General features: G+C 46.8%; 1 protein-coding gene across 5 annotated transcripts in view; it reads left to right on the forward strand.

Annotated features, from left to right (window-relative positions):
* The window catches only part of PRAG1 (PEAK1 related, kinase-activating pseudokinase 1), an 84,080-nt gene extending 70,703 nt beyond the window's left edge, over positions 1-13,377 (forward strand). For all 5 annotated transcript variants that reach the window (XM_080986675.1, XM_080986672.1, XM_080986671.1 and 2 more), the window contains exons 5-6: positions 2,395-3,134; positions 11,936-13,377. In XM_080986675.1, coding sequence (XP_080842801.1) covers positions 2,395-3,134; positions 11,936-12,943 — 1,748 coding nt within the window. In that variant the 3' untranslated portion in view covers positions 12,944-13,377. The remainder of the gene's footprint in view (positions 1-2,394; positions 3,135-11,935) is intronic.
* The last annotated feature ends 2,472 nt before the right edge of the window (positions 13,378-15,849 follow it).

Genomic DNA, 15,849 nt, shown 5'->3' on the forward strand with positions numbered 1-15,849 from the left:
AGATAGGGTTGTTTGCCTGTTCATCCCTAGTATATTGGGAATATGTCTGGCAGGATTTGTGGGCAAGATGATAAGACTCACCATTTTGGGAGAGCTTGAGAACAAACCTTGTCATGCCTGGCATAAGCAAAGGCTTGTCAGGAACTGCTTCCTGGTCACTTCTGCTTTTCAAAAGTCACTTATTTTAGTTTACAGATGGCTAATGTAGGCATAAGGGACGCAGGTGGCGCTGTGGGTTAAACCACAGAGCCTAGGGCTTGCCGATCAGAAGGTCGGCAGTTCGAATCCCCGCAACGGGGTGAGCTCCCGTTGCTCGGTCCCTGCTCCTGCCAACCTAGCAGTTCGAAAGCGCAAAGTGCAAGTAGATAAGTAGGTACCACTCTGCCAGGAAGGTAAACGGCGTTTCCGTGCACTGCTCTGGTTCGCCAGAAGCAGTTTAGTCATGCTGGCCATATGACCCAGAAGCTGTCTGCGGACAAATGCCGACTCCGCCTACAGATATGTGAGATGAGCACGCAACCCCAGAGTCGTCCACAACTGGACCTAATGGTCAGGGGTACCTGTAAGGTAAAGGTAAAGGGACCCCTGACCATTAGGTCCAGTCGTGGCCGACTCTGGGGTTGCGGCGCTCATCTCACTTTATTGGCCGAGGGAGCTGGCGTACAGCTTCCAGGTAATGTGGCCAGCATGACTAAGCCGCTTCTGGCGAACCAGAGCAGCGCACGAAAACGCTGTTTACTTTCCCACCGGAGCGGTACCTATTTATCTACTTGTACTTTGATGTGCTTTCAACCTCTAGGTTGGCAGGAGCAGGGACCGAGCAACGGGAGCACACCCCATCACGGGGACTCAAACCGCCAACCTTCTGATCGGCAAGTCCTAGGTTCTGTGGTTTAACCCACAGCGCCACCCGCATCCCAGGGTACCTTTACCTTTACCTTTAATGTAGGCATATGCAACCAGATTACCTATTTTAAACACGTTGTGGCTTAATACCAGAGCCATGTGTGGTACAGTGGATGGAGACTTGAAATGGGGAGACCTGGGACTCAGCTCTGAAACTTGCTGAATGACCTCCAGTGTCAGTCACTTTCCCTGAAGATAAACTAGACATGGTGATGATGGCAGGACTTAATCCAGCTCCAGCCTATTCCCTATAAAGGCAAGGAGGAGCAGAACCCCAACCCATCTTTTTCCACCCAAAATCTCTTTGTCTCCTGGCAGGAATCACATCCAGACATGGACTTCCACAGAGGAGAAAAACAGCTTTAAAAAAGTGGTTTGGGGGTGAGGAGCAGGCAGGCAGGTGGGAGGGAGCCATTCAGTAAATTAGGCTTATAAGAAAGGATCTAATATTACTTGAGTATCAAAACCAGATAGTATAGCCCTGTTTGACAATGGCAGGGAGAAGGGAAACCCATAACTAAATGTGAATTTACATGGCACTGATAAATAAAATGCAGAAAATACAGAAAATGATGAAATGAAGTTTCAGGGAAGTTTTTAATATTTAACGCTGTATTGTTTTTAACACTTGATTGGGAGCCGCCCAGAGTGGCTGGGGAAACTCAGCCGGATGGGCAGGGTATAAATAATAAATTATTATTATTATTATTATTATTATTATTATTAAGCAAGAGAGGTTTAGACATGCTAGGAGTAAACCCACTGAAATCAATGTGACTTAATTTAATCAACTAATTTAGTCCTCTTGATTTCCACAAGTCTACACTCGGCCTGGGTACACCCATATATTATAAACACTTAACTCCCTATGGCTTTTTTCTTAATACTTAAGATTAAAGCCTGTGCTTTTAAATTGGCTTTTAATTTTTCTTGCACGCACCTAACACCTTTCCTGGCAATAAATGCCACCTTTCTCAGAATTCTCTCTACGAACCATCATTTTTATTCATTGTGCCCTTTTTGGAACCTAATCGCTTTGCGTTACTAATGAAGGCAGATGCTCAAACAGTCAGCCGAATAATTTCATGCTGATTTCTGTATCGCCAGTCATACACACTGTGGCAGCCCCCCATCCCCCCTGGGTCCTGGGCTGCCATGGGGAGGGAGATTCATCCGCAGAGGCTCCTCTCCCGCCTCATCACAGCACAGGACCCGGGGGGCTGGGATACCGCCAGACACACATATCATGTCTCATAATTTTATCATGCTCTAGCGTGACTTTGACCCCATGTACAACGGCCATTCTTGTTTTGGCTGCTACAAATGATCCTAGGCTAATCTGGGTGCAAAGTTTCATTACCCTTTGCTGGCATGCTTACCTTTTTAGATGGAACTTGATCTAGGCCTCGCATTGTAAAACATCTTTTTTTATCCGTGCTGGTAGGAGTCTCCGGCTTATAATTGCTTTATTGTCTGCATATGTTTCAGGACAGTCGTGCAAAACGAGCCTTCGTTCACCCACCCGTACCAGGAAGCCGACCTTTACTTCAACTCATTTCCCCGCATGTCCCAGCAAAGACAGGCCGCACTGCAAACCTTTACAGCCGCCTCCTCTGCCGCAAAAGAAAACCGTCAGTAGAGCTGTTTCCTCGCCAGATGGTTTTTACTGGGGCCCGGCTTCCCCAGCTAGAGCTTCAGGTCCCGCAAGCCCCAAACTGAACTTCAGTCAGTCGGAAAGTAACGTCTGCATCCGCGAGGAGCCTCCGTTTGGCTCCACCTTGGGAATCAACCGCCAGACATTTTCTTCTTCTGAGTCACTGGAGAAAGCCTTCAGAGGATCCCATTCCCCATATCCCTGTTCTGCTAAGAATGGCGGCGCCTGTTGTAGCCAGAGCAAAAACTTGCCGCCTCGTTCCTCCTCCCAGCACAGCATGTCCACCACGGTTTCCTCAGGTTCTAGCTTTCAGCTCCACAACCTCCTCAGCAATATTGACAACAAAGAGGGGGTGTACGCCAAGCTAGGCGGGCTGTATGCGGAATCCTTGCGCCGCCTCGTTTCTAAGTGCGAAGACTGTTTCATGCGCGACCAGAAGAGCGAGCTGCATTTCAGCGAGAACAACTGGTCCCTCTTCAAGCTGACGTGCAACAAGCCTTGCTGTGATTCAGGGGACGCCATATATTATTGTGCCACCTGCTCCAAGGATCCGTCAAGCACCTATGCGGTGAAGGTATGTCGTTGCAAAATGCTTATTTTGTCATGACTTGCTTTGTGCTTTTGGCCTTTTCTGGCGGTTCCCTCACTATGAGAAGCCAAGTTACAGGGAACCAGGCAGAGGGCCTTCTCGGTAGTGCACCTGCCCTGTGGAACACCCTCCCACCAGATGTCAAAGAGAAAAATAACTACCAAACTTTTAGAAGACATCTGAAGGCAGCCCTGTTTAGGGAAGCTTTTAATGTTTAATAGGTTATTGTATTTTCGTGTTTTGTTGGAAACTGCCAGAGTGGCTGGGGAAACCCAGCCAGATGAGCGGGGTATAAATAAATTATTATTATTATTATTATTATTATTATTATTATTATTATTATTTTCACTGGTCTCTGGCTGCCATGAATTCGAATGATCTGATGACCTTCACAAGGATGGGGGGACACCCCCCCCATATATTCAGTGGTACCTCAGGTTGCCGATCAGAAAGTTGGCAGTTCGAATCCCCGCGACTGGGTGAGCTGCCGTTGCTTGATCCCTCCTCCTGCCAACCTAGCAGTTCGAAAGCACATCAAAGTGCAAGTAGATAAATAGGTACCGCTCCAGCAGGAAGATAAACGGTGTTTCTGTGCGCTGCTCTGGTTCGCCAGAAGCGGCTTAGTCATGCTGGCCACATGACCCGGAAGCTGTACGCCGGCTCCCTTGGCCAATAAAGCAAGATGAGCGTTGCAACCCCAGAGTCGTCCGTGACTGGACCTAATGGTCAGGGGTCCCTTTACATTTATCTCGGGTTACAAATACTTTGGGTTACAAACACTTCGAGTTACAAACTCCACTAACCCAGAAGTAGTACCTCGGATTGAGAACTTTGCCCCAGGATGAGAAGGGAAATCGTGCGGCGGTGGGAGGCCCCATTAGTGAAAGCGCGCCTCAGGTTAAGTACGGTTTCAGGTTAAGAATGGACCTCCAGAACGAATTAAGTTCGTAACCCAAGGTACCACTGGGTTCTTTCAGAATTTATCAGGTGTGTTGCCTGATAAGGAACCTTGAAATATGCTTGAATTTTGCTTTAGAGGGGAATCTGCTGTCAAACTGGTTCTATTTAGGAACACACGTACCAAGGATTTTGCTGGTCTGCTTAAAAATATATATATTGCAGGGAGTCGGACTAGATGATCCAATGGGGTCCTTCCAACTACAGTTCTGTGATCCTGTGATATTATTATTGTATTCTGCTGGAATTCATAGGATATTTTGTCTAAGAAGGAACCGCCAGGAAATTTCTTTCACGCAAAAATTCAGTGGCAAATAGCACCTAGCAAAACCCCAGGTACAGGGCAGGTGAATTGCCTAAAAATACCAGAGATCAAAGAATAGAGTCCAAAGTTTCTGGTCAGAACAAGCAAACACTCGAGAGTCGAGCTCCGAGAGTTGCCCAATAAGAACCAGAGGGAGCACAGAGTTTACACACAATCCGTTGATTAGCCTGCCAGCAGCAATTCTCCTTTTTCACAAGCAGGGCTGATGAGAGGCTGCAATAAAGCCAGTAGGGCACAGCTGGGCCTGGTTGCCGTGGCAACCCTCACAGCGCAGGTATAACAGAGCAGGGCTGGGAGCAAGTCTTCATACCTAAATTTCCAACTGATGTACTGCCAAGAGCGGGCAAGTCATATATCCCTGAAATCCAGGGGGTTCTAAATTGCTTAATGTTGCTTGCGGAAAAAAGAGGCACAGGTCATGATTCCCAGGATTGTTTTTTCTCTCTCTTGCATGAAACCCCGGCAGAATGAACAGGCACTGCCACCTTTCCCCTAGCCTTCTCTTCTGTGAGTGGGGACGGAAGGATCTGCCAATTTCAGTTCCCTCGGTTTCTCATTTCCCCCAATCTTAAATTACGTTCTTCATGTTTCTTCAGCAATCTGCAGTTTTGTTTGTTTGTTTTTAAATCTTCCTGAAAATACGTCAGCTGGCATTTTAGTGGAAATTTCTTCTAATTTTTAATTTGCTGTTCTGGCTAGTATACAGTTTTGCAAGTCATTTTTTTTCATAATGTAGTGGATTCTTCTTCTTTTTTAATAAAATCTTTAAATTAGTTTCCCAATATACCCCAATAAAAGCCAAATTATAACAATAACAATTACTTCCCAAATTATACAATTATCAAAACGCCAATCAACTTCCAATTAATACATTTTAGTTAAAGTGGCTCCCTGCGTGATGGTTTGGGTGCACTTCCAATCTTACATCACTGCGTTCTGTAATCTTAATTAATGTCAGTTGCATTTCAGTTATAATAATAATCCCTTAGTCAACAGCTACATAATTAATAATTTCCGTTCATGATGTTACAATATGTAAATTCATAAAGCTTCAAGTGAGGAACTCAAACTATTATTCTGCCCTGCGTGTGAAAAGGAAAGCAGAAAAAAAATACATTTGGCACCAACTTGGCCTCAGGTTTTGTCAGGAGGAGGCATACGAGGCGCCATCCAACTGTCTTAGGGACTGCATTCTGGATTTGTGTAGGTTTTACTTCTTAACACACAAAAAGCACTTTCTAAAAGCAATAAAATATTTCTACAAAGCTCTAAAATGATAAAACTATATATTATAAAGTCTAGAAAACCATAGAACCCCATTTACAAATTGTTGTTGTTGTTGTTTAGTCGTTTAGTCGTGTCCGACTCTTCGTGACCCCCTGGACCAGAGCACACCAGGCACTTCTGTCTTCCACTGCCTCCCGCAGTTTCCTCAAACTCATGCTGGTAGCTTCGAGAACACTGTCCAACCATCTCGTCCCCTGTCGTCCCCTTCTCCTTGTGCCCTCCATCTTTCCCAACATCAGGGTCTTTTCCAGGGAGTCTTCTCTTCTCATGAGGTGGCCAAAGTATTGGAGCCTTAGCTTCAGGATCTGTCCTTCCAGTGAGCACTCAGGGCTGATTTCCTTCAGAATGGATAGGTTGGATCTTCTTGCAGTCCATGGGACTCTCAAGAGTCTCCTCCAGCACCATAATTCAAAAGCATCGATTCTTCGGCGATCAGCCTTCTTTATGGTCCAGCTCTCACTTCCATACATCACTACTGGGAAAACCATAGCTTTTACTATACGGACCTTTGTTGGCAAGGAGCTGTCTCTGCTTTTTAAGATGCTGTCTAGGTTTGTCATTGCTTTTCTCCCAAGAAGCAGGCGTCTTTTAATTTCGTGGCTGCTGTCAATATCTGCAGTGATCATGGAGCCCAAGAAAGTAGAATCTCTCAGTGCCTCCATTTCTTCCCTTTCTATTTGCCAGGAGGTGATGGGTCCAGTGGCCATGATCTTCGTTAAATTCCATTAGCAACACACACACACACACACACACACACACACACAGTGTGGTAAAGCCTTCTTGAATAAAATTGTCTTTATTGTGTGTCTAAGCATCATGACGTTCTGCGCCTGTCTAATTTTGGCTTAGACCTATTCTTAGAGGCTCAGACCTTAGAGGGCCTGAAACTGCATAATTTCTAGTCCCAACATCTTTTTCTCCACCCTGTGTGAATTGTGGGGCTCATTTTCAATGCATCACACGCAGGGGCGTCTGCGTTGATGCCCATTTCACAAAGGGGGGGAAAAGGCCTGCCTTTCTGCCACTCGGCTTACTTCCCTCGGTTTGGGCTCCCAGTGGATGCACGATACAGAGGGAGCGTGATGGCGAGCGAAGGAGACAAACCTTGTTTTGTGTTCATCGCAGACCACACGTGTGTGTCCCCGCATTACAAAATGCGCCTTTATTGTCTGACTCTGGCAGACAGTAGCATGCTAAAGCTGAGCCAAAGAACTGAGATACAAGCTCCGCCGCTGTGTGTGCGAGTTCTAAGTGGGGAAATGTAGCTAGGCAACTTTTTGGAATGCTTTCATTTTCGTCGCTGGAATATTTCTGACAGACAGTGGTTTCAGGGCTTTCGTGCCTTTCCTTTTTCTTTCCCTGTGAATGTGGTATTGTTGCAGTGACTGCAGACATGAAAGAAGCTACAGATCTGATTGTTGCCTCAAGTCAGGCTTCAACAAGCCTGTTTCAAAGTTTGAGCTAAGATAAGCTTCCTGTCATGCCTTAGAACCCTAGACCCAGCTAGTGCTTCGACTCATATGCATGAATTGTGGGGAAATGGAGCCAAAATATTCTCTCTTCCAAAAAAAAAATCTTCCTTTTATCTTCGACAAAAGACCAGGAACTTGAGAATATGGCTCTCTCTACCAAAGATGTAAAAAGAGGTGGGGGGAGCTCAATTTCAAGGTGCACAGTAGCAAGGGGAGGGATGCTTAACCCTCCTCCCACCCACTAGTAAAGGTAAAGGGACCCCTGACCATTAGGTCCAGTCGTGGCCGATTCTGGGGTTGTGGCACTCATCTCGCTTTATTGGCAGAGGGAGCCAGCGTACAGCTTCCAGGTCATGTGGCCAGCATGACTAAGCCGCTTCTGGCGAACCAGAGCAGCGCATGGAAACACCGTTTACCTTCCCACTGGAGCGGTACCTATTTATCTACTTGCACTTTGATGTGCTTTCGAATGGCTAGGTTGGCAGGAGCAGGGACCGAGCAACGGGAGCTCACCCCGTCGCGGGGATTCGAACCGCCGACCTTCTGATCGGCAAGTCCTAGGCTCTGTGGTTTAACCCACAGCGCCACCCACGTCCCTTCCTCTCCCACCCACTACTTCTGCCTTTTTCCTTTCCCAGCCAGGGTCTACAGACATGTGTGCTGTATTTGGGGGTAGATGAGGGTGGGAAGGCCTGGAAGAGAAAACGAAGGGGGAGAAATGGATGGCAGCGCTTGTTACATTTCCTCTGCATATTTCACCCTCCTTTCCCTCTGCTCACCCCACCCAAAGCTTTTATAGATGCTCCGCAGAGACTCAGGTTTCCAAATCCCATTCTTCTGCCAAACGTCTAGTTTGGCACTCAAAATATATTCCTCTGTGGTGGCCCTATGAACACGCTTGTAATTCAGTCACGTGATCAGACTCTTCAGTTTGTTTGTTACTTGATTATTACTTCTGCACAGTGCATTTGGCAAGGTAGGAAAGCGAGGCTGCCGTCCCTGCGCTCCTTTGGGCTGCTTCCATCCTGTTACCGCCAACCAGATTCTACACAGTCTGATTGTACACAGCGGCGCAGCTCTGGAGAACAATAGCAGCAGGAAAATGTGCTCCATAGCCTAAAGGAGCCCATCAGTGTCTCAGAGCAGGCAAGAGCATCTCACAACCAATAATGAATAATATTACCATGTGGAATACACTTAAAATGAATTTGCTGTCCAGAGATTTCATTAGACTCATTCCCAGCCACTGATGCTATTAGGATGCAAGAGAAACAACTCAGTCCCCAAACAGAAGGCGCTTTAAATCAATTGCTGTTATTATTTGGGGATCCTTCTGTACCTCTTCTGGACTCGATACCTTGTTTTATTTAAACAAATATTATTTTCTAAACATACTTAACCGAACAAATCTAAACAAATATTATTACTTATCTAAACAAATGATATTTTCATGGAGGGTTCAACATGAATCATAGAATTGAAGGGACCAGGAATCTTTTTGCCCAGTGTGGGGCTTGAACCCACAACCCTGAGAGATTAAGAGTCTCATGCTCTACTGACGGAGCTATCCTGGCCCATCTGTGCTTCCAACAGTGGCTTCTCCTTTAAATTCCTGGGCGTCCCTCTTAGTGAAGATCTTATTTGAAAGGTCAATACAGGGCAGGTGGTTAGGAAGGCCCAACAGACTTCATTTCCTTAGGGTCTTGTGAAAGAACAATGTTAGACAGCAACTGATCATTTCCTTCTATCGGTCCACAATAGAAAGTGTTCTCTCATACTGTATTACGGTGTGGTACACTGGTTTGACAGCCGTGGACAGAAAGTCCCTACAGAGGGTGGTGAAGACAGCACAGGATATCATGGGCTGTCCCCTGAGTCCGCTAGATGTTATCGCAGGAGACCGTTGCCTCAGAAGAGCGAGGAACATTCTCAGGGATGACTCACACCCTGGCCAGCACCTTTTTAATCTCCTGCCCAGGAGATATAGAAGCATGATAAGCTGCACCAACAGGTTAAAGACCAGTTTCTACCCATGGGCTGTGAGGCTGCTGAATGGAAGACAGCAACATTGCAGCTGACGTTCGGGGTTGGTGGTCGTATGACAGCACACAGAGTGTAACAAGGACTGAGAGATTGTGGGAGGGGAGGGGGGCCCCGTTTAATCTCACTGTAAACAAGTGGTACAGTGACAATAAAGTACCGTATTTTTTGCTCTATAAGACTCACTTTTTCCCTCCTAAAAAGTAAGGGGAAATGTGTGTGTGTGTCTTATGGAGAGAATGCAGGCTGCGCAGCTATCCCAGAAGCCAGAACAGTAAGAGGGATTGCTGCTTTCACTGCACAGCAATCCCTCTTGCTGTTCTGGCTTCTGAGATTCAGAATATTTTTTTTCTTGTTTTCCTCCTCCAAAAACTAGGTGCGTCTTACGGTCTGGTGCGTCTTATGGAGCGAAAAATACGGTGTTTCTATTTAGACTGCCTCTGCTGGATACTTCGAAGTGAGAAGTAGGAAGGCCCCTCAACAATGTCTGGACTTGCTCCAGTGTGCCAGGCATGTTGCTGTGTGCATGACAGAGATCCAGCTCAGGAGTATGCCAACGGTATGCTGAATAGGCTCCAACTGGAGATCCTCCAACCCTGTGCTTTGAGGCTTTCGTTTTATTATTGTGTTGCAAATCGTACCAGTTTCGCTGGCGACGTTTTTGCAACCTGCCCTTGACCCATTTGGAGTGAAGGGCACCAAATGAATAAATTGAATAAATAAAGTTTCGGGAGGTTTTGGACCATGCTGCTTCATTTTATTTAAACTTAAGAAAACAGGAGCAACAAAAAGTGGACCTGGATTCTGCTTCATATATGGCATAATAAATTGGTTAGTTTTAAAAGTGGCCCAGGATTTGATGCAATACATTTGACTTTACCCCTCGGAAGGGGTGGGGAAGAGTAATTTTAGAAGAATTAAGGAAACTGTATCAGCCAGCTTTTATTTTGGGTTTGGCTGTTTTCCATTGAGTTACAATGGTCCTCGTCCCCATCTTTGGTGTGCCTTAACCGTCCCCCATTACTAAGCTTTTAACTACAGCCCCATGAAGGCAAAATTGAAATGACAACATTTCTACCGGTCTACCGGTGTAGATGCACCCTCAGTTTCTAAGTTCATGTTGAGGTCTGATTACTCAATTGTAGACACCAAGATAAAGACTTCCTTTGGGGAGTTTCCCTAGTTGTTAAAGTTGTTTTTACCTTTATTATAGATCTGGGTGTTTTTGAACTTTTAAACTCACACGTTTCCAGAACACCCATTGCTTCTTACTCTACCGCTACTAATCATCTTCATATGTTTTTTGTGCGCGTGTATGTTCTGCTTTACACGCAGAAGGTCCTGGGTTTGAGCCCCAGTGGAACCACTAAGTTGCTTAGGAGATGCGGGTGGCGCTGTGGGTTAAACCACAGAGCCTAGGGCTTGATGATCACAAGGTCGGCGGTTCGAATCCCCGCGACGGGGTGAGCTCACGTTGCTCGGTCCCTGCTCCTGCCAACCTAGCAGTTTGAAAGCACGTCAAAATGCAAGTAGATAAATAGGTACCGCTCCAGCGGGAAGGTAAACGGCATTTCTGTGTGCTGCTCTGGTTTGCCAGAAGTGGCTTAGTCATGCTGGCCACATGACCTGGAAGCTGTACGCCGGCTCCCTCGAGATGAGCACCGCAACCCCAGAGTCAGTCACGACTGGACCTAATGGTCAGGGGTCCCTTTACCTTTACCTTTTATGTTTTATTTTTAATTTTTATCCAAGTGTTGGCAGTGATAATTTTTTGAGAAAATTATATCAGTGGTGGTGAAGCGAGACTTCAGTAAGACTTTAGGATGGGGTAGCCAACATGGTGCTTTCTAGATGTTGTGGTTTATTTTTAAATGTTTGTATTTTGTTGTTGCAGTTGTTTGCTACCCTGGGCTCCTTTAGGGAGGAACGAAAGGATAATATTGATATTATTAGGTTGTATCCAACAGTCGTCAAACTCAGAGTGGACAAATGGAAATTTCTGTCAGTGGCCCACATTGAACTACCTGCTTCCATTAGCTAAAGTCAGTGCAAGGGCTTGTACCTAGTGCAACATAACTTTTCCCCATCTCCTCTCCAGATTTGCCTGTTGTATCTCTCCCAGGTCCATTTTGGAGGGTTAGGAGAACCCCACAATCGCCTTAACGCCACATTGAATTTCACCCATGCGCTGAGGAAACCTTAGTTGGATGTGAACCAATAATAATTGGCAATGGGCTCCTTTGGGGAGGAAGAACAGAATTATTATTACAGTGGTACCTCAGGTTAAGTACTTAATTCATTCCAGAGGTCCATTCTTAACCTGAAACTGTTCTTAACCTGAAGCACCACTTTAGCTAATGGGGCCTCCCTCTGCCGCTGCGCCGACGGAGCCCGATTTCTGTTCTTATCCTGAAGCAAAGTTCTTAACCTGAAGCACTATTTCTGGGTTAGTGGAGTCTGTAACCTGAAGCATATGTAACCCGAGGTACCACTGTATTATTATCATCATCATCATCATCATCATCATCCTCACCATCAGAATAACAATAGTGGCCTGATCAGTACCTACTTACATGCAGACCCTGATGCTTTTGTGGGTTCACATTTCCCTGAATCAAGTTTTTCATTCCCTTACCTCCTTCCCTATCCCAAACGGAACTGACCTTAGACTTCGCTTCTGTCCCTTTCCTGCTTTCCATTCACAGATATGTAAAACTCAAGACACGAAAGCCGCAACGTCCTGCTGCAGCCCTTCCGTCCCGGTCCACTTCAACATCCAGCAGGACTGTGGGCATTTTGTTGCCACGGTGCCCTCCAGCATGCTGAAAAACGCTTCCGCGGACGGTCAGGGCCCCTCCCGCGCCGCCACTGAGCAAGACTGCGTGGTCGTCATCACCCGAGAGGTCCCGCAGCAGACTGCCGCCGACTTCGTGAGGGGTTCCGGCCCTTTCCACAAAGCGAAGCCGGAGCTGTACGAGCGGCGGGTGTGTTTCCTGCTCCTTCAACTCTGCAACGGGCTGGAGCACCTCAAGGAATACAGCGTCATCCACAGAGACCTTTGCCTCGAGAACTTGCTGCTGGTCCACTGCAGACCTCCCCCCAGCTGCAACAAAAGCAGAGAGGACAAACATCTGCCGCGGCTCATCATCAGCAACTTTTTGAAAGCCAAGCAGAAGCCGGGCGCCGCCGAGTCCAAGGCGAAAAAGAACCAGGCTCGCTTGGCCCCGGAGATCGTCTCCGCCTCCCAGTACAAAAAATTCGACGAGTTCCAAACCGGCATCCTCATCTACGAGCTTCTGCACCAGCCCAACCCCTTCGAAGTGAAAGCCCACCTCCGGGAGCAGGAGTACAGCCAGGAAGACCTTCCCCCGTTGCCGCACCTCTCCATTTATTCTCGGGGGCTCCAGCAGCTGGCTCACTTGTTGCTGGAAGCAGACCCCATCAAACGCATCCGCATCGTGGAGGCCAAGCAGATCTTGCAGTGCCTGCTGTGGGGTCCCCGGAAAGACTTGACGGATCAGGCCCTTAACCACGAGGAAGCGCTTCACAACTGGATCGACATGAAGCGGGCGTTGCTCATGATGAAGTTTGCCGAGAGGGCGGTGGACGCTGAGCGGAGTGTCGAGTTGGAGGACTGGCTGTGCTGCCAGTATTTAGCCGCCGCAGATCCACCTTCTCTCTGCAAGTCGCTGAAACATCTTCAGCTCCTTTGATTCTCCATAGTGTGTGAAAAGGGCGTCGTTCGTTCTAAGGGCAGTGGACTAAGCGCTTCCTTAAACAGAAAATGTCACACACCTCCCGTCCCCTCTGTGGAAGGATAATTGCGTGAAACAGACCGTATTTCATACACAAACACAACGCAAAGATCAAAACCTATGTACATTTCAGGATAAATACCATTATGAGTGTTGTAAACAGACTGCTGGATTCCACCACCAAGAGTATTGCTTCCTGGGTTACTCTTGGAGGTAAATTAAAAAAAGAAAAAGAAGAAGGTATGCGTATTTCCTAAATGGGAGGAGGGTTTCGTTCTTGTGAGATTTTGTTGTTGTTTTGCTTTCCTAGTGAATGTGCTCAATCTTGGAGCAGAGGCTTATTCGCTGTGAAATATCCTAATATATTTTCTATTAAAAAAACCCCAGCAACATTCTGCGTGATTTCGGATGGCGGCTTAATTTTATACACAGGTTGTTCAGATACTGCAAAGAAGCCATTGGCGACAGAGAAAAGGAGTATGGCGTTTTGATGGCAGCAGTGCGGTGTGGATGCACACATGAGGAGCACCTATTCCATAATATTTGACTGCCTGGAAGTATTGTATGTCTCACCAAACCCATCCAGCTTTGCCCCCTCAAGCCTTCCTGGCAGCCCTGCTCCAACTTTACCCTGCCCAGAGGGATCACCAACCTCATAGATGTAGAAACAGGGAAGGAAGGTAACTTGAAGAAGAGAAATAAATTGAGCAAAAAGGAAGAGATTCTGGAGTCTGAAGTGTGCTCTCATTTTCAGGGAAGTGAGCATTTCCTGCATCTCTTCCTGCACCAATTAAAAACAAAAACAAAACCTTTCCTCTTCAACCCTCTCTGTGAGCTCATACATACTGCCATATAATGTGGAGAGGGGTGAGATTACTTGTACCTTGGTTAGTTCTTAGTTGTCCATACGACTTTCCTTTTCAAATCACTGCCTTCCCACGCTTTCCCCTCCCTCAATCGGGATTTTCTCATAAAATATATACAGTGGTACCTCAGGTTAAGTACTTAATTCGTTCCGGAGGTCTATTCTTAACCTGAAACTGTTCTTAACCTGAAGCACCACTTTAGCTAATGGGGCCTCCTGCTGCTGCCACGCCGCCGGAGCACGATTTCTGTTCTCATCCTGAAGCAAAGTTCTTAACCTGAGGTACTATTTCTGGGTTAGCGGAGCCTGTAACCTGAAGCGTATGTAACCTGAAGCGTATGTAACCCGAGGTACACTGTACTTCAAAAGAGAAAATCCAGATTGAGGGAGGGGAAAGTGTGGGAAAGCATTGATTTGGAAGTGAGAGTCATTTGGGCAGCAAAGCATTAATGGAGATAAAGGAAGCTTAAAAGGTAAAGGGACCCCTGACCATTAGGTCCAGTCGTGGCCGACTCTGGGGTTGCAGCGCTCATCTCGCTTTATTGGCCAAGGGAGCCGGCGTACAGCTTCCGGGTCATGTGGCCAGCATGACTAAGCCGCTTCTGGAGAACCAGAGCAGCGCACGGAAACGCCGTTTACCTTCCCACCGGAGTGGTACCTATTTATCTACTTGCACTTTGACGTGCTTTCAAACTGCTAGGTTGGCAGGAGCAGGGACCGAGGAAAGGGAGCTCACCCCGTCGCAGGAATTCGAACTGCCGACCTTCTGATCGGCAAGTCCTAGGCTCTGTGGTTTAACCCACAGCGCCACCTGCGTCCCTTAAAGGAAGCTTACTGTCTACATTAAAGAACTGTATGGATAAACAGCGTAAGGATGATAACTGCAATGTCCATGGACCTGTAATTGGTTAGCTGCCCTGAACAGTCATAGCAAAGACCATGCTCTGTACCACATTCCACTGAAGGAATGGGTACTCTGTCCCATGCTCTATGTCATGTACAGAAAAATGTGAAGCATTTTCTTGAAGGGGAGAGAGGAAATGGGTCCATTCATCTCTCACATTCAGATGGACCCATTTTTCAATATTTTTCTAGGGAAAGAGGTGCCAGAACTCAGCATGAATGCCCCCCTTGTTCTCTTCTAATGGCAATGGCACCCACCTGAGAGGTGCTGGAACTGAGTTCCGGCGAGTTCCAGCTGGAAAAAAGCACTGTTTATAAGAAAACTTGAAAGAAAAAAAGGAAACAAAAGTTGCCTCGGTGCGGATTGCCAGGGTCTAGGGACTGGCAACCTACAGTACCCTTGTTGTTGTTTAGTCGTTTAGTCGTGTCCGCCATGGACCAGAGCACGCCAGGCACTCCTGTCTTCCACTGCCTCCTGCAATTTGGTCAAACTCATGCTGGTAGCTCCGAGAACACTGTCCAACCATCTCATCCTCTGTCGTCCCCTTCTCCTTGTGCCCTCCATCTTTCCCAACATCAGGGTCTTTTCCAGGGAGTCTTCTCTTCTCATGAGGTGGCCAAATATTGGAGCCTCAGCTTCACGATCTGTCCTTCCAGTGAGCACTCAGGGCTGATTTCCTTAAGAATGGATAGGTTTGATCTTCTTGCAGTCCATGGGACTCTCAAGAGTCTCCTCCAGCACCATAATTCAAAAGCATCAATTCTTTGGCGATCAGCCTTCTTTATGGTCCAGCTCTCACTTCCATACATCACTACTGGGAAAACCATGGCTTGAACTATATGCTTTTTAAGATGCTGTCTAGGTTAAAAAAAATCACTGAGTAGTCCAGATCAAAATCCTAGAACGTAAAAGAATTTTGATACCTTTACAATGATCAGCATCATACTCACACATTGAAATGGCTATCAGGAAAAGTGGGGGGAGAAGCTGATATGCTTTGCTGGTGTATAGGGTCCCCAGCAAGGTTTAGTGGCTCCAGCAACTGTCTTGCTCCAGATGCACTACTCTCGTGTAATATTTACAGGAGATTCAAAG

Source organism: Podarcis pityusensis, assembly GCF_964106645.2.
Source record: "Podarcis pityusensis genome assembly, chromosome: 17".
Taxonomy (NCBI): domain Eukaryota; kingdom Metazoa; phylum Chordata; class Lepidosauria; order Squamata; family Lacertidae; genus Podarcis; species Podarcis pityusensis.